Below are 20,398 nucleotides of genomic sequence, written 5' to 3' on the forward strand. Positions count from 1 at the left end.
TAAGGCTGAGTTCCCCAAGTGCTATTTTCCTCACCACTGTATGCCCAGTTCCTGTCACCAAGTAGTCATTCAAATCTTTGTTTCAAGAATAAATACATGCCCCAAATCATCGAGACTCACAGTTGCAGCAAAGGGCCTCCTTCTAAAGCGGCACAAATGACTGGCAGAGTTGCTGAGAGAACATCTTTTAACAAGATCCATCCTTCTTGGAAGTCTGTTTGGCTTTAATTTAAAATTTTTCCCTTCTACTGGAATTGTATCATAAACATTTCTTGAGACTGAACACATTTTAAAAAATAGCTTCCATTGTGTTTTTGCTAACCAGACCTCTATTGCTGGACATTTCAGGGCCTCCTGATTTTTTTCCATGATACAAGTAACACTGCATGAAACAAATGCTGTACATACATCTTTATGCACATCTGATTATATCCTTATGATATGTCTCTGGAAATGGAAATTGCAGGGTTGGAGGGTCTCAAGCATTTCCAAGGAATCTGACAGATAACGTCAAGTCATTTTCCAGAAAGGTACCAATTCACACGTCCCAATAGCTCCGAATTAGTGCTGCCCATCTCACAGCCGGCGCTGGGGCAGGGCCTGAATTCTCTCTTTGTTAATTTGATGATGGGAAGAAAAACATACTAAGTTTGTTACTGAACCATGAACCGAATCAAAGATGAAAACGTATTTGCACACACCCTAGCAAGGGAGCCTGTATCAGGACGGAATCTATATTTTCTTTTCTAAAACATCTTTATTTGGCTGGGCCGGGTCTTAGTTGCCTTCACGTGGGATCTTCCCTGCAGCATGTGGGACATTTAGTTTTGTGAACTCTCAGCTGTGGCATGTGGAATCTAGTTCCCTGACCAAGGATGGAACCCTGGCCCCCGGCATTGGTAGCTCAGTCTTAGCCACTGGACGACCAGAGAGGTCCGCAATCTGGTATTTTCTAAAACGATGGAGACGGGGCATCCAAATCGCTAAAGGACTGAGACACCTGCCCCCTCCCACGATATTTGCATTAATTCAGGTAAGGAGGCCATGAAGGGACCCCACTGGTCACCTAGACCTCGTTAACCCAGACTCTGATCCCCGCGGGACGGGCCAAGCGGTCACCTGTCCCTGCGTGGGCTGGGCCCCAGGCCCCCGCCACGTTTGACACAAAACTTCCCAGAACGAGGCGGGCCGACCAGCACAGGCTCCCGAACCGGCCACCCTGAATCCCAACTACTGCCTTTGATGGGACAGACACACTTGGAGCTGAGGTGGGGGGCGGGGGCCGTTTGTGGGTTCGCACATCTCACTGCACAGTGTCTTCACACCGACTCCACAGCGGGAAGGCGGGCCCGAGCGTGGTAGCTGCTTCCCAGGTCAACGCCCACACGAGTGGGTCACTTGCGAAAACGCACTACCCCTCCTCTGGTGGACGCTGGTCGGAACCGCTGTGGCGCCTCACGTCAGGCACCTCCGACCTTGGAAAGTTCTGGAAGGCTTTCAATTGTTCCTCCAGGGCCTCGGCGGCAGGAGCCTCAGGGGCCGCGCTGACCCGACCCGCGCAGGCGGAAGGCGGCGGGGCCTGAGCCGGGAAGATGGAGGCCGCCGCCGTCACCGCCCACCTAACGCCGGCCATCGCGGCCCGCGCCCGTCAGTCAGCCTCGCGCGCGCGCCCGCCCGTCACTCTACGCCTTGCGGGGCGGAAGGGCCGGGACCACAACGCGAACGCAGGCGTCCCATTGGTCGACGGCGGGGGTGTGGCTTGGCGCCGACGCCAGGCTGGCCCGCCCCCTGCCCGCGGGAGCGGCGGCGGCGGCGGTGGCGGCGGCGGAGGCGGTGAGCGAGAGCGCGAGCGCGAGCGCGGGCGCGGGCGGCGGCGCCTGGGGCGGCACGGGTGCCACCGCCGTTAGGCCGCCGCGGCTTCCTCGCCCCCAGCATCGGGCTCGGGAACGCCGCGCTGGGGAGGCCAGGGGCCTGGTGAGCCCGGCAGGCTGCGCCCCTCGGGCCGGCCGTGGCGGCGGGGCTGGGCCTGGGGGGAGGGGCGAACCCCGAAAGAGGCTCCCCGGGGCGGTGATCCGCCCTGCCGCGGATCTCCCATTTCTGTTCATTGAATCTCTCTGCTCTCTGAACCTTTGCTCACTGAACTCCTCCTCTGCCTGAACCCTTCCTCTGCGCTTTGAAGCCTCTCCTTTGCTTCTTGAGCCCCCTCCTCCCTGCCCTGAACCCAGCCTCTGCTGTCTGCACCCGCACTTCTGCTCCGTGAACCTGGCTTCCTCTCTCTGAATCGCCTCTTTGCTGTCCGAATCCCCACCTCTATTGCCTGAATCCTCCTCTCCTGCTAATGGACCCACAGTCTCCTGCTGTGGTGAACCCCCCCAACTTTGCACAAACGAACCCCCACCCCCACCCCCCCAGCTCCTCTTTTCTGTCAGCAGCCAGATCAGCCTTCCTGGTTGATGTAATGAATGGCCCGCAGCTGTCCCCGTCCTTTAAGAGCAGTCGTTTTCCTCCGATTTTATTTTTTTGCGCCGGGGTCAGTTTAGCTCCCCAAACACGGGAGGATTGTAAGCTTTGACCGTTTAAAACGCCTCTCGTGCCGAGGTCAGAGGCAGGCCTTCAGTACGGGACGATTTATTCAGGAGCCCTTTAAAAATAGGCGGGACCTTTGGGAGGGAATTTGGCTGAATTTTATTTGTGAAAATAATCCAGGCGCCTCCCCAGGCATCAAGGCCAGTCATTTCTTTTTGGCACAGAGCCCCTTGGTACAGGATGATGGAATTGAACCATCTACTTGAGGATCAGCCCAGCTCACCTTCGCCCTTAAGAGTTGTGGCGGCCTTAAGAGTTGAAGTGGGAAGCAAATGATGTTGTAAACCACCGTGCAAATTTTGTTGCAGGGCACATCGCGTCAGACCTTCAAGTACTTTGTTTGTGCCAAATCATTACCACTTGCCACATGAGTCTAAATCATGACGGATGCCAAGTATGTCCTCTGCAGATGGAAAAAGCGATTATGGCCCGCAAAGGTGACAGCCATTATTCTGTAATTTCAGGAATTAGAAATGACTTTCAGGTGACAAGTAAAATCTTTATCGGGAGATACCTAGGAGTCGCTTCAGCAAAATAATTGAGTTTGAACAGTTGGTGCTCAGATCTGTTGGCACCAGTCCTTGCTCCTGGTCTAATGGGGTTTTGGCCGAGTGCTTACAAGGTTACACTTCCGGAAGTGTCTTTTTTTTTTTCTCACGCTTTAAAAAAAAAAGAATTTTAGCATTGTCAGCTATAAAAAGGCATGTAAGGCTATAACTCAAGGAAATTTTTGGCAAGCAGCCCTGATAGTAAATAACAGGACTGTCTTGGGGACGCTTTCCAGCAGTGTGGTGGGAAGAGGGCCAAATCTTGAGGCAAGACCCTGCTTCTGGTCTCGGTCTGCTGCTGTCCCCTCATGCCTCAGTTTCCCTGTGTCTGCACTCCTATCTTATATTCTTTAAGAATCATCCACTGCCTTTGTGTTTATATGTTGCTACTGCTTGTCAGGGTCAGCTGTGTTTTTTGGCTTATAACAAGGTTGTGTGTGTGTTTTTTTTTAATGTAGGTCCTGGCCGGAACTGAAAAGTCAGCCAAAAATAAGAGGAAAAAAGGATTTTTTCTAAACGTTCAGATACTCTCCCTAGACAAAAAGTTAAGTGTTGTGTTTTTGTAGTCCCTCTGCATGGGATTTGTGATACCACCACCCCCCCCCCCAAAAAAAAGTGAAGTCTGCTCTTAAGTCTTCTCACCTCTTTGCTTATCAATGTGGTCACAGTAACCTGAAGAGGAAAACAACCAATTTTATTTTATGTACTTTTGGAAATTGAAGAATCTCTATGTGGTATTGATATCCAGAGAGATCAGTACAAAAATGGGATGGGTGTAAATTATATGCTGGTAGACTCTCGTTGGGGTTCAGGTAGGCCTGTTTCTTTCCTACAGATACGTTTGTGTGACTTTCTTTCAGAAACGTGTGTCAGCCCCCTGTGTTCTGTGATATTTGATGTTTGAGCCTGTGCTTGTAATAAGAAAGTGTTGTTTAGCATTCAGAAGGCGGATGCATGGAGGGCGCAGGGTAGCATGTTACATCCCATGGTGGAAGGACACAGATGACTGGGGACGATTAAAATGGCCCAGGTTGTACGTTTCTGATGGGTGAATTCCCGATTCTAACTAGGGAGGGAAACAGGGTCAACCCCTGCTCCTGCGTCGCCGGGTCCCCATCCTTTCTTTAGAGCCGATCCTAAGCCTGCTTAGTCCGCAGCTCACACTTTCCCTGAGGCTGGGAAAGTAACTGAATACTCGAGTTTAAAAGGGAAGCACATCCTTTTAAACTAAAACACACCTGCTGGGCTGTAAACAGCTTTTAGTGACATTATCATCCACTCTGGAAATCTAACAAAGGAGTTATTTGTGCAGTTGAAAGTGGGATGTACCTCATAAAAGTCACAATTTGAATTCATTTTTAGTCTTAAATCCAACTAGCCTTTTTCTGTCTTAAAAGGGGAAAGGGAAAAAAAAAAAAAAAAACAGCCACATTCACAAGGGTCCTCGCTGCCTCTAACCTCAGGCGCTTGAATTCCTGGTTGGCAGGGACTCCTGGTTTGAGTGAAAGGGTGCGAAAGAAGAAAACGAATCTGATTCTTTTGTCGTCTAAAGCAAAACACGTTTGCGAAGGTCTCGGTGGCATTGCTGGTGGCGCATAACGGGCATCCCTGTCCCTCCAGGATTAAGGTGAAGAGCGCGGAAGCCAAGGTCCTGAGAAAGGTGCACATCGAAGACATCGCCTCCTCATTAGGTGAGAGCGTGCTTTTCTGTCCCAGTGAGGTCTGGCAAGAGCAACGGGGCATTCTAGGAGAAAACAGACTTGGCCTTCCGGATACAGAGGGACCCCGTTCCCCGTCTCTCCCCTTCCTTCAAGGAAACGTGATTTTCCTGAACTAGAGGAGCTGTTGTCTCTAACCTAGAATCTGCCCCTCGAGCCCGTCCTGTCCTTGACCCCCGCCCCTACGGATGGCCAGTGACAGCAGCATCAGGGCCCGCTGGCTCCGTCCACGGCCTGCAGCGCACTCAGAAGGGATGCACCTCCCCCAAGAAAGGGCAAGAGGCTTCTCCTCTTTCTATGTAGGTTTTTTTTTTTTTTTCACTTATCTGTAGTAAGACTGTAAAACGGTTCTGTTGCTGGTCTGGCCTCCGTCCAAGGTTTAAAAAGCAGCTGGGTATATATTTACATTCTATCGCCCAAGCCCAGGGGAGAAAAAAACGGTGTCGCTGCCACCAGCCTTTTGGCCATTGGTGTCTGCAGGGATGTGGGGGCCAAGGCAAGGGCAGGGCAAGGCAGGCTAGAAGTGGAGCCCTGGCTCCCATCTCCTCGAGGGTCAGTGTCATAGGTGAGACAGACCTGGCTGGAGTCTGTCTGAGCTTAATCCCTGGTGCACTGCCCCCTCCCAGACCCACTGGGGCCCCACCTAAGAGCTTATTCCATGTGCAGAGAATTTTCTGTCTTGTGAAAAGATTGCCCAGGTTCTCCCAGCGGCGACTGGGAAATAGGGTCTGTTTTCCTGCATTTTCGGGGAATGGCTTTGGCTCAGAGCAGGGTGCCCAGCTCAGGCAGCATCCACCACCACTTCTCAGCCGCCCTAATTGTTTGTGCAGATCGTATTGGGGGGCTGGTGTTTGTGGGTGCCTTTAATATTAAACAGGGCAGAGTCCTGTGCCGACGGAGGTGTTATTTATGCCTGCTGAGTTCTGATATTGCGTCCGTCATCTTGTTCAAATAAAGGGCGCCAGAGCCGCGCATGGGAATGAATGAATAAACTGTGGCGGTGGGGAGGTCAGGCCGGAATCTCTGCACCTGCGATGCTGTCCACTGGCTTTGAAATGCCCTTGCAGGGAAGTGTGGACAATTTGCTGGCCCACAAAGAGCCTTTTAGGCAGCTGTTCTTACCCACCCCCACCCCCGCCGCCCCTACCCGAGAATACCCTGCCAGCAGTATCCTTTATTTATTGACCCTGATTGAATTGAAATTGTAAGGCAGAGAGGATTTGAGAAATATCTGAATACATTTTGTGGGCGGTATTGTTTTGAAATCTGGAGGAGTATACCAGCCCAGGCAGGGCAGGCTCAGTCAGTGTGCTTCCTGGGGAAAGGAAGCCTTGCAGCCCTGAAGCAGCAGCTGTGGTTTGATGCCCAAGTCCCTGTTCTGGGGAGGATGCCGGTGAGAAGCATCAGCCCCTCTTCAGGTGTGAGGACCAGTTTTGGCAACACACCAGAGCTGGCAGGTTGTTGCTGGGTGCTGGAGCCCGGGGCCCACTAATCACCAGGCTTTGTTCCTCTTTCTCTGTCCCACAGCCTCGCAGGACGGGACTCCCACTGCGCCCCTGGAGGAGCTGACCTACCGGCGGTCACTCCGTGTGGCTCTGGATGTCTTGAACGAAAGACAAGGGAGCTTTTCCAGGGAAGGAACGACCCCTCGGCCTCCAAGAGTGAAGCCCACGGAACCAGCCTCCTGGCCCCCCAAGCCTGGCCTTTCCCCATCATTCCTTGAAGACACGGCAGGCAGTCCAGGGCCCACAAGGAGGGAACGCGTGTCCCAGAGGCTGTCCGGCCTGCCAGCTGGTGAGGAGGATCTGGAGTGCAGAGTGGACCACAAGGAGGGGCTCAAGAGAAGCGGAGGCCTGGATGCCCTGGCTGTGTGTTCAGCCAGTGGTGCCGTTCAGGACAGGGAGGCATCCAGAAAACAGCGGGCAGATTGGATGACACCCCTCAGTAAACAGGGGAGGAACCCGGCACAGGGACCCCGCTCGGGTCAGAGAGTGGGTCCATCCTCAGAGGGAGACGGCCAGGAAGATGGTGAGACAGGGGCTGGCCTGGCAGCCCTGTGCTCGCCTCTGGGAGGCAGGGACCTGAGTCCCCTGGATAGCTGTCCTGCAGAGCGCCTGGGCCTGGACGGTGGCCAGAGGCCGAGGGCTCACATGGGTCCCCACAGCCCTGCTCAGCTCAGCCCTGCAGAGGAGGCAGCTGACATCCGGCCACTGAAGGAAGGTAAAGGCCCTGAGAGGGTGAGTTGGGAGAGGTTGGCAGTGGGTTCTCCTGTGGCCGATCCAGAGCCAGGCCCCAGATCTTAATGAGATCATTACCAGAATAGATCCTGAGTAGAAGTTTCCTGGGGCCTCTCTCTCTGTATCTCCACCACGCTCTAAGCACTTCAGCTGCCTCCCATACTTGTGTTTTTATTTTTGTTCGGCGGCAGAGGGACTGGAGGGGCACACTGTGGCTGAGATACCACCGTGTCTGCTCCCGGAGGATTAACTCCTTTCTCCTCCCGTTGCAGAAGCCCTAATGCACTCCCGTTAAACTGGCAGGAATCTCAGAAGTGATTAACTCACTTAAAAGGCCCCTGACTTTTCAGGATTCCCGCGTGCATGTGTTTTTGTGTGGCTGCAGCCATGCGCTATGGTTTTCTCTGTTGAGATGCCTTAGTATCCCACTTAGTTTTGAAATGCTAATTTGGAGATCTTCATTTCTGCATGGCTAGGTACTGCACTCTGCCTGCCCACACTCGCTCCGGGTGTCTGCCTTTCTTCTTCCCCTTTCAAGGGGCCCCCTCCCCAGCAGTGGCAGTGAAGTAGGGACTACTACTTTGAAGGGGGCCAGCCCCAGAGCCGCATCCTCCCCATGTGGCTGAGTGCACCCTAGGGAGGGACAGGCCCCTGGTTCGTTCATCTGCCCTCTGCGCACTTGTGGCCACTCCTGCCCTGTTTCCTCTGTTGAACATGCTTTCACTGAGCGAGGCTGAAGGCAAGTCCACATTGTGGTGGCTTTGCTCTCTTAGCTGATGTTCAGGGATCAGGGGGTGGTGTTCCCTGGGTAAGTCCCCAGGACTGTGACTAGTAAGGTCTGATCTATCCTTGTTGGCAGCCCGACCATCGTCTGAAGAGTTTATGGAGCCGAGTGCTGTGAATTCTCTCCTGGAGGAGGACGAGGATGACGAGGAGCCCCCGAGAATCCTGCTGTATCGTGGTGAGTGACTGGCACCTTCCTGGGGTGAGGTCCCTGACATCCCCATGTCTTGGGGAAGGTCTCTTTGCTGTTTGGCTTTTGTCCTGAACCCAGACCTCACAGAGAGGGAGCCCTGGCTCCCCTCTCTCAAGGACAAACACGTGGGGGGGGCTGGGGGAGGCTACCAGGACGCCATTCAGAGGGAATGGTGGAGGGCGGCCAAGTTAACAGATGGGCTCTGTCGCCACCGTTGGGTGTGGCCTAGCGCTACCTCTCAGCCCTTCCAAACAGTGTCCCCACAGCAGGGTGGGCGCCCCCCCCCAGGTGTACGCAGGACCCCCGCCCCAGCGCTAAGCAGTGCACAGGTCAGCTGCCCTGTCCTCCTGGGCAGGGGTTGGACACAGGCCCAAGCATCTAAGCCAGCCATGGGATAGTTAGTTACCTCGAACTAAACGGTTGAGGACTGGCTTCAGTTTTCCACTCACCCATTAACCATTCATCTTAACGTAGTCTAGTTTTGTTTTGTTTTTTAATCTTTTTAGCCTGAGATGTTTGTGCATTCAGAGACCGTGGCTGGAGCTGCACGGGGTGGTCTGGGGGCCCTTCCTGCCTGGCTGGAAGGCTGACCCGCTTTACTGGGAGGGACGGTTGGGGGGTGGGTCAGTCGCCAAGCCCTATCCCGCTGTTGGGGGTCTGGATGCATCCAGCCTGGGGCCCTGCAGTGTGTGGGCTCTTGGGGCATCACTGGGGTCAGTTCCTGCAGGCACAAAAAGGGGCGCCGTACCTTCCTGCAGAGGGCGTTTCTGTCCGCCTGGGGGGGGTCACTCAGCCCCCAGAGGCCCTAGAGTCAGCTCCTTTCTCCTGCTTTTGTCTTCCATGGGTTTTGGTTGCTGGTGTTTGGATTGACTGTTCCTGTGACTGTTGTCCTGGGTGGCCCTGTGTTCCTCCCGAGGGTGACCAGCTCTCCACTTGTGCCCCAGGCATCTCCCCTTCCTCCATCATGGCCCCTTGTCCGTCAAAGCTCTTCCTATTGTCATATGCTGCAGCTCAGCCATGAGCCTCACTCGGGGTCTGCGAGCAGCCTCTGTTGCATGCTTGCTTTTGTTACCTGGTTTTTTATTGTTGTGTTATTTACTTGTGCGGGTTTTTTTTTTTTTTGGTTGAGGATATATATAAATTTTATTCAGAAATCATTTGTAGTTATCTTATGATTATTTAAATAGTTCTTCTTTTTTCCCCCTGCTTTTTAAAGCCCCCAGTTTCTCAGATGAGCTCAGAAATTTACTCCCTGTGTAGGGTCCTTCCTGTGTGCCATGGTCTCTTTTTTGTTTATGTGCTATGTTTAAAAAGTGCTTTGCCCTGGAGTAATCTGAGACTCAGAAAAGTGGCAGAGGTGGCACTGCGCCCCTGCTTGTACACACGTGGTCCCCACCAGGAAATCCGTGCGTACCCCAGCTGCTGGTGGCCAGCGCTTAGGTTCCAGGGTTGGGAATGCATCCTGCCTTCCCGACTCTTGGGTCTGTCCCAGGAACCACGTTAACACTGGGCTTGAGCAGCATCTCTGTGGTTGTGTTTTCTCAAGCAGCTTTGTCTGGTGCTCGATATGGATCTAACATGTCTCTTTTTTGCTTTTTCTTTCCTTTAAATTCTAGAACCACCTTCATTTGAAGTAGGGATGCTAGTCTGGCATAAATACCAAAAATACCCCTTCTGGCCGGCCGTGGTAAGAACACCTCTCTGCTTCTCGCTTGGTCAGTTGGTTCCCTAGCGTGCAGCGCAGGGTGCCATATTTTAGACACTGGGCCTGGACAGGGTTTTCACTGTTGTTGCTGGTGAAACGGTGGGTCCGTGAACAACAATGTAGAGACAAGTTCACCTAAACAAGGGGTCTCAGCCTCCCGGCACTGCTGAGAATGAACCTCGTAGGTCAGGTTTTCACCAAGCAGCTTTAGAAAGGCCGACTCTGAAAAAATGCCCACTATTTGCCCATTTAAAATATTGTACGTTTGAGTTTTTTAGTTTGTAGGTCAGGGTGGGGGTCCACCACATGTGTAATCGCAGGTGTTTGAGGTTCTGGCTGTACCCACAGTGGGATGGACACCCTTAAACATGGTCGTACCTCCTCCAAGTGTCCGAAGGGTGCACACAGTGGGTCAGGTGGAGAATTTTTGAGCCGAGGCACCACCCATCTGCCTTTGCCCCTTCTATTTCCACCTGAATTTATCCTGTGTCCTCTTCCAGCAGGGACAGGATTCTCAGGGTTCTAGCTATAGGTCTTTAGTTTGGGAAAGAGGCAGTGAATTGGAAGGTCTCTGCCCTGTGGAGCAGCTTTCTTTGCTGTGGTGAGTCTCAGCTCACGCGGTCAGCATGGCCTCCAGGCACGTGACTGCCAGTCTTGGGAAGGACAGGATTAAACCTGCGTGGTGTCTGTGGAAAAAGCTCGGCCGTGCAGGTGAACCTGGCTCCTCGGCAGTTGGGACCTGACCATTGGGGCCCCTTCCCTCCCTTCAGCGCTTGCTTGCCAGAGGCACCGTGTCCCCTTGTGGTTGTCAGCCTTCTCCATGCCCCTCCCTGTTTACCAGTTCCCAGGGGAGCTTTTGGTTAACTGGGGCCAGCACTGTAAATGCCCAGTGAGTACAGGAAATGGGGTAGTCAGGCCAGCCACCCCCTGGCTGTGGACCTCCCCAAGCTCACTTTGCTTGTCCCCCAGAATGAGGAGGAATGCGCCCCGAGCCTGAAAAGACTCAGCAGGAGGAAGGGCGCTCACAGCGGCTGTAGTTCCTCTTTTATAAAACTGACCAGAACCCCACCCACCCACTTCTGCTGAGTTCTAACAGTGCTGGGAGCTGAGTTGTGCTTGCTGAGATTTCCTGATGTCAGCCGTGCCCTGGTCACCCCGGGCCAGCCACCTTTCTTGTCACACACTCGACAAAGTGACAACAAGAAAGTGTTGAAAACCCAAACACAGCCTCCTGGGTCCTGGGTGCTGGACACCTTGTGTTCTTGGGTCTGCCTACAGGTCAAGAGCGTCAGGCGGAGAGATAAGAAGGCGAGCGTGCTCTTCATTGAAGGGAACATGAACCCCAGAGGGAGAGGGTAAAGCACCGTTATCTGCTCTCCCCGTGCTCCAGGTGGGGGGACCCTGGGGTTGACCCCTGATGGAGCACCCCCACAAAGGCTGTATTGAGACACCTGGCCAGACAGTCGGGTTTTCCAGACTGCTTGTCGGCTTCCAGAATCAGCCCTGCTGGATGGCCATGGGCCCCCACAAGCCACAGCACAGTGCGCTCCCTGAAGGCCTGTGAGCAACCCCCCGCCAGGTGACCATTCGGTAACCCCCACAGACCTTTATTGTGGGACAGAAGCACCGTCTGCCCAGAGCCGGTCTTAGAAACACCCTGCTGCCAAGGAGGGGGTGCCTAGGGACCCCTGGAGGTACACCTGGGCCCAGGCCTGGCTCCCTGGGGCCTCCTCCCCCATGAGCGGGGCTATCCCAGAGGAGGGGGGCTTTTGGGTCATGAGATGGCACCAGTCCCGTTAATCTCTGCTCTCTGCTCCTAGTATCTCAGTGTTGCTCCGACGACTGAAGCACTTTGACTGCAAAGAGAAGCAGGCACTTCTGGTGAGTGGGTGATTCCTTGTGCTGCTCTGAGCTCCTGGCTTGATGGTTGGTAACCCTGTCCCCATGTGTACCTTCAGACAGTGGCCATCCCAGGAGTGGCACTTGGCCCTGCCTGCTCTGTTGGAGGTCATCACTCTAAAGTCTCAGCCTCCAGGGAGGCTGCCCTCCATTCCCCTTGACCCTGTGCAGGGTGGCTGTTTGGTGGGGGACAGAGTGCCCCCTGGAGGGGAGGTGGTAGGGCTCAGGCTGAGGCCGAGGGCTCTGAGCTGCTGCCCCCAGATGGGGCTGTGATTCTGTGCACCATGCTCTTCAGGGAGGCTCTCTCGTGGCCCTGTGACCTACCTGTCTGTGCCCCGGGAGCTGGTGCAGGCAGAGCACTGTGTCTAATTTGAGATAGTGCTTTGTGTCAGCTCCACCTTGATGCCAGCGTCTGCTTGGCCCAGTCAGAGGGTTCAGGCTCTGTATGGGATGAGGCTTCCCTGCTTGGGAAGCAGCGTCTTGGCCATGGTCAGTGAGCTAGGGCCTAGGGTGTTTGGGGGCTGTTTGGAAGGCCGGCACCTATGTGGAGCACATCCTTGGGCTTTCAGGAACGATGGTGGGGGGCAGGAGGAGAGCAGGAATTGAGGTTGAGATCATGTGCATTAAATACCAGGGGGACACCTAGGTTTGCAGAGATGGCATGTGGTCCATAAATGATCTGGTGTCTGGGCATCCCTCACCATTCTCCTATTTCCTGGAAATGGGCTGTGGGAGTGGCTGCCTGTCCTGGGGCCAGACCCCAGTTGTCCCAAGCGCCTGTCAGTGAGCCTGGCCACGGCCCGAGCACTCTCCTCACCCCAAGCTACCTGCCTGCTCCCATCAGACACCTGTGGGTCTTGGGCTGGTCTTGCTGGTCCTCCCAGCTCAGGGGTCTCCCACCCTGGAGGCAGCACCCTTCTCCTGCCAACACTCTGGGAGGAGTGTTTGTTTGGAGTCGCAAGCGCAGAGGCTTCTCCTGTGGGCTTGGTCTCACGCACCCCATGTCCCCTCCGTCTGCTGGCCCATCAGCTGCAGTGGGGTGGGGTCTCTCCGTTCCTGTTCTCAGGTCTCTGCTTCTCTCTTGGCCCTGAGGGCTATGACCACTTTCTGAGCAGCCCCGGCCCCAGAGGTGCCTCAGGAGCCCCGCTCAGGTTCCTTCCTGGCCGAGGGACTGAGGACACAGGACGAGGGAGGCACTGCCTGCGGCCTCCTGCTGACAACCGCCGTCCGGGTCTCATTGCAGGATGAGGCAAAGGAGGACTTCGCCCAGGCCATCGGCTGGTGTGTCTCCCTCATCACTGACTACAGGGTCCGGCTCGGTGCGTGGGGCTGGGGCGGTGATGTGGGCTTCCCTTCATGCCCCCAGGGTGAGCACAGCCTGGCCCTCAGGTGGGCTTCTCCTCTCTATCCTGGGTCCAAACAGGACAGTTTCCTTTGCATGCAGGGAATTTCCATCCACGGGGGCTCATTGCCCGGGAGGGGTAGGGGTGCCCTGCCTGGTCCTGGTCGCAGCTGAGGTGTACACCGGCAGACAGCTTGGTGCCATTGGTCCTGTGTAACCGGCTCCCTCCTGCCCTTGCAGGCTGTGGCTCCTTCGCCGGCTCTTTCCTGGAATACTACGCGGCTGACATAAGTAAGTCCACCAACTCCTCCAAAGCAGGACTTGCTTCCTGGCCCTCAAGAAGTGGCAGTTTCTCTGTCTGATCTCTGGACAGGGTGTGCAGTGGGCAGCGCATCCCGAGCCTGAGGCTGACTGTGCAGCCACCCCCGGCTCTCCAGGCCCCACAGATCCCCCTGCTGAGGGCCCCCACCTACTGTCCGTACTCGCAGCTACTCGCCAAGCGTACAGAGCTGGGGCATCTGGGTGGCTCCTCCCCTCTGCCTTGTCCTGGGCATTTTCAGTGGCACTGGTCCTTATAGAGCAGTGCAGATGAGCTGATACTGGTTCCATGGGGTGGGCAGTGGGGGCCAGAGCTGGGAAGGGCAGTGAGGGTCCTGTGGGGGTTCCTGCCCAGGTGGGGTGTCCTGGCCCCTGCCCACATGGTTGCTGAGGGCGCCCAGTTAGGGGAAGCCGTGTGCTTCCTTCACAGGCTCCCCCGTCCGCAAGTCCATCCAGCAGGACGTCCAGGGGACAAGGTTCCCCCAGCTGAGCGGGGGAGACCCCGAGGAGCCTGTGGCTGGGAACCCACAGGGCAGGAGGCCAGCCTACAGGAAGGTGCTGCCCGACCGCTCACGGGCTGCCCGGGACCGGGCCAACCAGAAGCTGGTAGAGTACATTGTGAAGGCACGGGGCGCCGAGAGCCACCTGTGGGCCATCCTGAGGAACAAGAAGCCATCCCGGTGGCTGAAGACCTTCTTGAGCTCTGGCCAGTACATGACCTGTGTGGAGACCTACCTGGAGGACGAGGAGCAGCTGGACCGTGTGGTCAAGTACCTGCAGGGTGTGTACGAGCAGGCGGGCTGCCAGCTGCTGGCACGTGGGCACGGAGATGGCATCCGCTTTATCCTGGATGTGCTACTGCCTGAGGTGAGTGGTCAGAGGGCCCTCCGCGCACAGGGTGTGTGTGTGGGGAGGTCTCCCAGAGCGTGCAGCGGGCTGGAGGGGCCGGGTGTCGTTCTCCAGGAATCTTCCCTCAACCTGGTGCCACCTGAGCCTCAGTTCAGAGAGGGCACTGCTGGATGGGAACGGAATGAATGTGTGGGACTGTACCAGAAGGCTCAGGAACACTGAGCTTTGTAACCGCAGAGAATTTCAAGTATGTTAAAAAATAAAGCAGCTCTGTGAACCGTCATGTGTCCATTCCCATCTGCAGCGGTGGCCTTGCTCCATATGCTTCTCTAGCCCCTTGTTCTGGACACACTTTAATGTGAGTGTAGGAAGGGTGACTCTGCCCCCTGGGGACACTGGGGGTATCGGAGGTTGTCACGTCGGGTGCTCCTGGCACGGAACAGGACACTGCTCCACCCTCTACAGCCCAGGATGGCCCCGTGTCAGCCGTGCCCAGGTGAGGGACCCCTGGTTGGAATGAGAAGGACTTTCTAAGAATTTTAAAGTAACTGAAGTACTCTTTCACCTGGAGTAACCAACAGTGATCCTGTGATACCAGACATCTAATGTGTATTCAGTTTACCACTTGGTGTTTTTTTGTTTGTTTTGGTTCACTCAGATTTTTACAGCTGCGTTTTGTTTGGCGGCCTGCCTTTTTTTGGGAGGTGGAGGAGGGCACCATTTATCTTGCTTGTGGAATCTTAGTTCCTGACCAGGGACTGAACCTGGGCCTTGGCAGTGAGAGCACAAAGTCTTAACCACTTGGCACCAGGGACATCCTGGGTCCTGCTTTTCTCTGCTTTGAGTGCCATGAACTCTCATCTTGTCGGTTTCACTGGGAGCAGAGATTTCGCAGATGGTGTACATGTGTGTGAGCCCGGCGCTGGGAGGGCCCTGGCGCCTGGACTGTCTACCTTTGTGGTCTTCTCCAAGCCTTGTGTGAGTGGCCACGCATGGCCCAAGCCTGACCCGCGCTACCTTTCTGCAGGCCATCATCTGCGCAATCTCAGCAGTAGATGCGGTGGACTACGAGACAGCCGAGAAGAAATATATCCGAGGACCGGTGCTGAGCTCCCGGTAGGTGGGCCACACACTGTGTCCTGAGGGCTCTGTCTCTGCATGCGGGTGGCTGGGCCTTGGGGCCGCTGGTCCGAGTGGGCAGAGCTGGACCCACCTCATCCAAACTGACCCTCAGGGCTGACGTCCACCTGCCCCTTGTCCTCCCCTGTCACCTCGCTGCCACAGCTGTTTGAGGAAACTGTGAGATTAAGCGGCAGCTGCCGCCTGCCGTCCCTGGCTGGCAGGAAGAATGCAGTGATCAAGATGTTCCTCTGCATCCATGGTGAGCCGCCCCGGGCTGGCCTCCCAGCCCCTAATCCCGGCTCTGGGCCGGCTGCCAGGCTGGCTGGGAGCAGGCTGGCCGCGTGGCCCTGACAGGCTGAAGACTCAACTAAGGTCTTGGGCCAGGGCCGAGCAGGCGCTCACAATGGAGTCCGTCCCTGGTCTCTGTGGTCAGCTGGCCATCCCTGTAACTGCATAGAGAGAAGGTGCTCATGGAGACCGAAATCCAAGTGGCCCCTCCCCATCCAGCACCTCCCTCATGCTCCGGCGGCAGTGAGAGGGTGTCCTGTCTCTACAACCCAAGCAACTGCACACGTCCTGGGGCTGTGGGCTGCACCAGTTCCTCTCTGCTGCCTTGGGGACACAGTCCAAGAGGCTGAGCCTGGGCGGCCAGGGTTCCATTGGGCTGGGTTTTAGTTGTCCAGCGGGTCTATCCCAATGCACCTACCTCCCCCATCTTCTCACACCATAGTTGCATTTAGGTTCTCATGCACAAGCCATTGAACCTTCACACAGAGACAAGGTCAGGTCTCCTTATGGGGTCCTTAGGCTGCGTGTCCCATTTCCTTCAAGGGCATACCCCTCAGGGTCACGTTTCTTGTTTAGCCTGAGAGGAGCGGCCAGTCAACTACCTGATAATAGTCACTTAACGACGACTTGATACTTCATCTTCTTTTCTTTGTAGTTTTATTTTTTTCCCATTGTGGTGAAATATACATAATATTCACCACCTTCCCTACTTTTAAACATACATCCTAATGGCATTAAGTTCATTCACACTGTAGTGTAGCATCCACGCCATCTCCAGGACACCATCCCCAAAATGAAACTGTGTCTTCACTGAACACTCACTTCTTGTTTAAGGGATGACGGGTGTTGTTTGTCTTTAACAGACACATAGTTGATTTTTAACATTACATTATCTTCAGGGAAACAGTAATTCAGTATATATGTATGTATGTTTGTGTATATATCTTTTTTTCCTCAGGTTCTTTTCACTAATTTGTTAGAAGATATTGAGTGTAGTTCCCTGTGCTTTATAGTTAATCTTTGATGTTTATTTTATACATAGCAGTCTGCATCTGTTAATCTTAAACTCCCAATTGATCCTTTCCCTAACCCTTCCTCTGTGATGACAATAAGTTATGTCTGTGAAGTCTGTGTTTTGTAAAGAAGTTCTTTTGTGTCATATTTTAGATTCCACACATAAAGTGATATCACACAGTATTTGTCTTTCTCCATCTGATTTACTTCATTTAGCATGGAAATTTCCTGGGTGGTTGGGACACCACATTCTCTGTACTGGGATCAGGTTCCATCTGTAGCTGGCAACTAAGATCCGGCACAGCATGCTGTATGGCAAAAAAAAAAAAAACTACAAATATTTCACTTAGTATAATAATCTCTAGTTGCATCCATGTTGCTACAAATGACATTATTTTATTCTTTTTTATGGCTGAGTAGTAGTCCATTGTGTATGTGTACACATCTTTATCCAGTCATCTGTTGATGGACATTTAAATTGCTTTCATGCGTTAGCTACTGTCAGTCGTGCTGCTGTGAACATTGGGGTGCGTTTATCTTTTTGAACTATAGTTTTATCTGGATATTTGTCCAAGAGTGGGATTGCTGGATCAATCAAAACGGCAACTCCGTTTTTAATAATTTTGAGGGGAGCCTCCATCCTGTTCTCCACAGTGGCTGCACCAATTTACATTCCCACAAACAGTGGAAGATTCCCTTTTCTCCACACTGTCTCCAGCATCTGTTATTTGTAGACTTTTTAACAGTGGCCATTCTGGCCAGTGTGAAGTGAGACCTCATTGTAGTTTTGATTTGCATTTCTCTAATAATGAGTGAAGTTGAGCATCTTTTCATCTGCCTTTTGGCCATCTGTCTTCTTTGGAAAAATGTCTATATAAGTCCTCTCCATTTTTCAATTGCATCATTTGTCTTCTGGTTATGGAGTGGTATGGGTTGTTTGTATGTTTTTGGTTATGGAGTGGTACGACCTGTTTGTATATTTTGAAGATTAAGCCCTTGGCAGTCACATCATGTGCAAATATTTTCTCACAGTCTGTAAGCTGATGGTTTCCTTTGCTATGCAAAAGCCTGTAAGTTTGATTAGGTCCCATTTGTTTATTTCTGCTTTTATTTCTGTTGCCTTGGGAGACTGTTGACGTTTATTAAAACACAATTACTGAGTAAAATGAAGTGATCTCCTTTTGTTTTTGCAGGGAAAAAGAAATATTTGATAACCAGCTCCTAGAAGAACGGAATCGGCGATGCTGAAGCAGGCGGTGGCAGTGCTCCATGCCTGCGCTCTGGGTGCCGGGCTGGCCGTTTGCTGCCTCCCGTCTGCGGGTTCTATTTTCCTGGCTCTTGTGGAAGGTATACTTCCCAACAGGCTTTTAAAGAACAGAAACACTTTATTATTATTTTTTTTAAACTTCACGTCATTACCTGTGACTGTACTGCGTAGGTTCATAGAAGGTGCACATTTGTTTTTTATGTTAAAAAGCATTGTATCTGACATTCAACAGGAGTTTAAAAGACATACAAGTGTGCTGCTCCCAGCACATCAGTGTGTTTTTCCATTTGTTTCCCTCTTCTGTGCGGTTCCTCTCATACCGGCTCCTGAGTTTGCTGTGCCTCTGTTCTGTGTTTTTGAGAAAACCAGGTGTTTGTGAGGCAGACCAGAGACCAGCTGCCATCCACACTCTTGCCTCTGCTGGCACTCAGGCAGGGAAGAGGCAGACCTTGAACCTCTCTGGCCACTTCCTCCTCGGTCTCTTTGTGGGTTTCTCCACCCAGCCCACTCCTGGGCCAGTGTGACAATCCCTAGTGGTCATTGCTCCCATCCAGCCTGGCCAAGGTCACTGTGCATGTGGCCTGGGCTGTGGGGTCGTGGCCTGGCACCTGCGGAAACCAGTGCTTTGTCCTAAAGCCAGAGCATGGACAGGTCCCCTGCCACCTGAGGGTCCCAGGCTAGGGGCCCCCACTTCGGAGACAGTTGCCTGAAGGCTGGGTCCTCAGTGCGGTCACAGAAATTCTATACACCACAGATTATTTATTCTAAGCTGACGTGGAGCTGCTCGTGGAAGGAGACAGCCAGGTCCCCACTGTGATGGCTGCACCACAAAGTCTGAGCCTGGCCAGTAAGGAGAGGTTCTTGTGGGGGTTGGGCGGGGTGGAGGGGTGAAGGAGTGGGCCCTGACCAGAGTGGAGTGGTCCAGGAGGAAGGAGGCACAGCCATCACTGCAGGCACCGGGCACCGGCATGTGACCTCTCTGCTGGTTTTGTATGACCCTGAGCAGAGGTGCAGCTGCTGGCCCAAGGTCCGGCTGAGCCACCCTCCAAGGAGACCCCAGGGGTGTCTTGGCTGGGCTGGCTTGGAAGGATTCACCCGCTTTTGGAAGGTCCTTTGACACTGAACCTTCTTTAAACGGGTCAAGGTGGAGAGCAGTACGCTCTTGGGGGCAGGGGACCACATGAACTATTCCGTTACCGTCAGGTATTTTTATATATCTGTGTTCTGAGCTCTGCTTGTGAGCTTTGCTTGTGGAACTGAACTGTTGAGACTGGAATTAAAGACCGTTTTGCAGCCCTGCTTACTCTTTTCTGGGATCCGCCTACAGCCCACCATGTTCAGGCACTCAGGCAGCCACCCTGTCCCCAACAACTGCTTCTGGAGGCCTGTACCCTGCTGGGGAGGGGGTTCCCACACCAGGCCGAGTAGAGCAGGTGTCTACGATGCACTGTGCTGTGCTGAGCAGATGTGCTGGGGGCTTCCGCCCCACCCCCACCCCCTCCCCACCCGGTGCCTCAGCTCTCACTGTTCTTGTGTCCTGTGGATTCTGAGCGTTTCTGTCTTCAGCTTTGTCCTGCATCCACCAGGGCAGGCGGTGGTGGGTGGGACCTCCTGATGCCCCCAGGTGGCATTGGGCAGCGGTGAGGAAGCTGGAGCCAGCTAACCCAACTGGCTCGCCAGGTGAGGGATGTTCAGAAGGGCCTGCCAGGTAGCCCCAGCTCCCTGGGGAAGTCAGCACACTGATTGCTTCTGAAGCATCAAGAAGACAGCCAGCACAGGAGTGCAGGCAGGGGCCCCCACCTGCTGGCCTGTGGCCTCCTGCATCCCTATCCTCCAAAGCCCCAGATTCCCTGCACCCCCTCACCTACGGTCCCCTAGTCAGCTATCCTGGGCTCCAGCCAGCTCGAGACAGCTGCCTGCGCCTCTGCACAGCCACCTTGCTGCCCCCAGGTCTAGTCATCTCCCACCTTGTCACATTCCCAGTCCACCCTCCCTGACCCTCCTTCCACCCAGACCCCAGACCTCCTTAGTACACTCTTCCTACATTTGCTTGACCTGTCTGGCTCCAGCCCAGATGGCGTGAGGGGGTGATCAGACCCCCAATGGAAGGAGCAGCATATTTCAACAAAACTGCTTCCTTGGTGATGGCGGGCTGGGGGGGGGGGAGTTACCTGCGTTTACTTGGGCACCTCTTCAAGCCCATCATCATTTATTCTGGAAATTGATTAAAACGAGGAATGCCCAGCACACGCATGCACGCTGAGAATCTCAAATCAGCTATGTATGTCGGGGCAGTGTGGTCAGGGTCTCAACTCAGGCAGGGCTTCTCCCTCCTGGCTTTCCTGTCAGGGCACCCCCTCCCCCAGCCCCTGCTCGCCCTCCTTCCTCGCCCTGTAGCTTCCCTGGGCCTCTGGCCCCTCTGCTTTCCTCTGCGCCTCCTCTAGCCCTGCTTCCACCCCCCACCCCCAACCCCATCTTCTTCCTCCCTCCTCCCTGCCTGCCCTCTGTTTACTCCCTGCCCCATCAGAC

The 20,398-nt window shown here is 54.2% G+C and overlaps 1 protein-coding gene across 1 annotated transcript; it reads left to right on the forward strand.

The window, feature by feature from the left end:
* Positions 1-1,878: 1,878 nt before the first annotated feature.
* On the forward strand, positions 1,879-19,138 carry PWWP3A (PWWP domain containing 3A, DNA repair factor). Its single transcript, XM_068979786.1, has 14 exons — positions 1,879-1,974; positions 2,895-3,023; positions 3,593-3,678; positions 4,755-4,825; positions 6,380-7,072; positions 7,949-8,050; positions 9,682-9,752; positions 11,049-11,125; positions 11,591-11,651; positions 12,913-12,988; positions 13,252-13,302; positions 13,760-14,196; positions 15,206-15,294; positions 17,796-19,138. The coding sequence occupies exons 2-14, from the start codon at positions 2,967-2,969 to the stop codon at positions 17,848-17,850; spliced, it is 1,926 nt and encodes a 641-aa protein (XP_068835887.1). The 5' UTR covers positions 1,879-1,974; positions 2,895-2,966; the 3' UTR covers positions 17,851-19,138.
* The last annotated feature ends 1,260 nt before the right edge of the window (positions 19,139-20,398 follow it).

Source organism: Capricornis sumatraensis, chromosome 9 (genome assembly GCF_032405125.1).
Source record: "Capricornis sumatraensis isolate serow.1 chromosome 9, serow.2, whole genome shotgun sequence".
Classification (NCBI taxonomy): domain Eukaryota; kingdom Metazoa; phylum Chordata; class Mammalia; order Artiodactyla; family Bovidae; genus Capricornis; species Capricornis sumatraensis.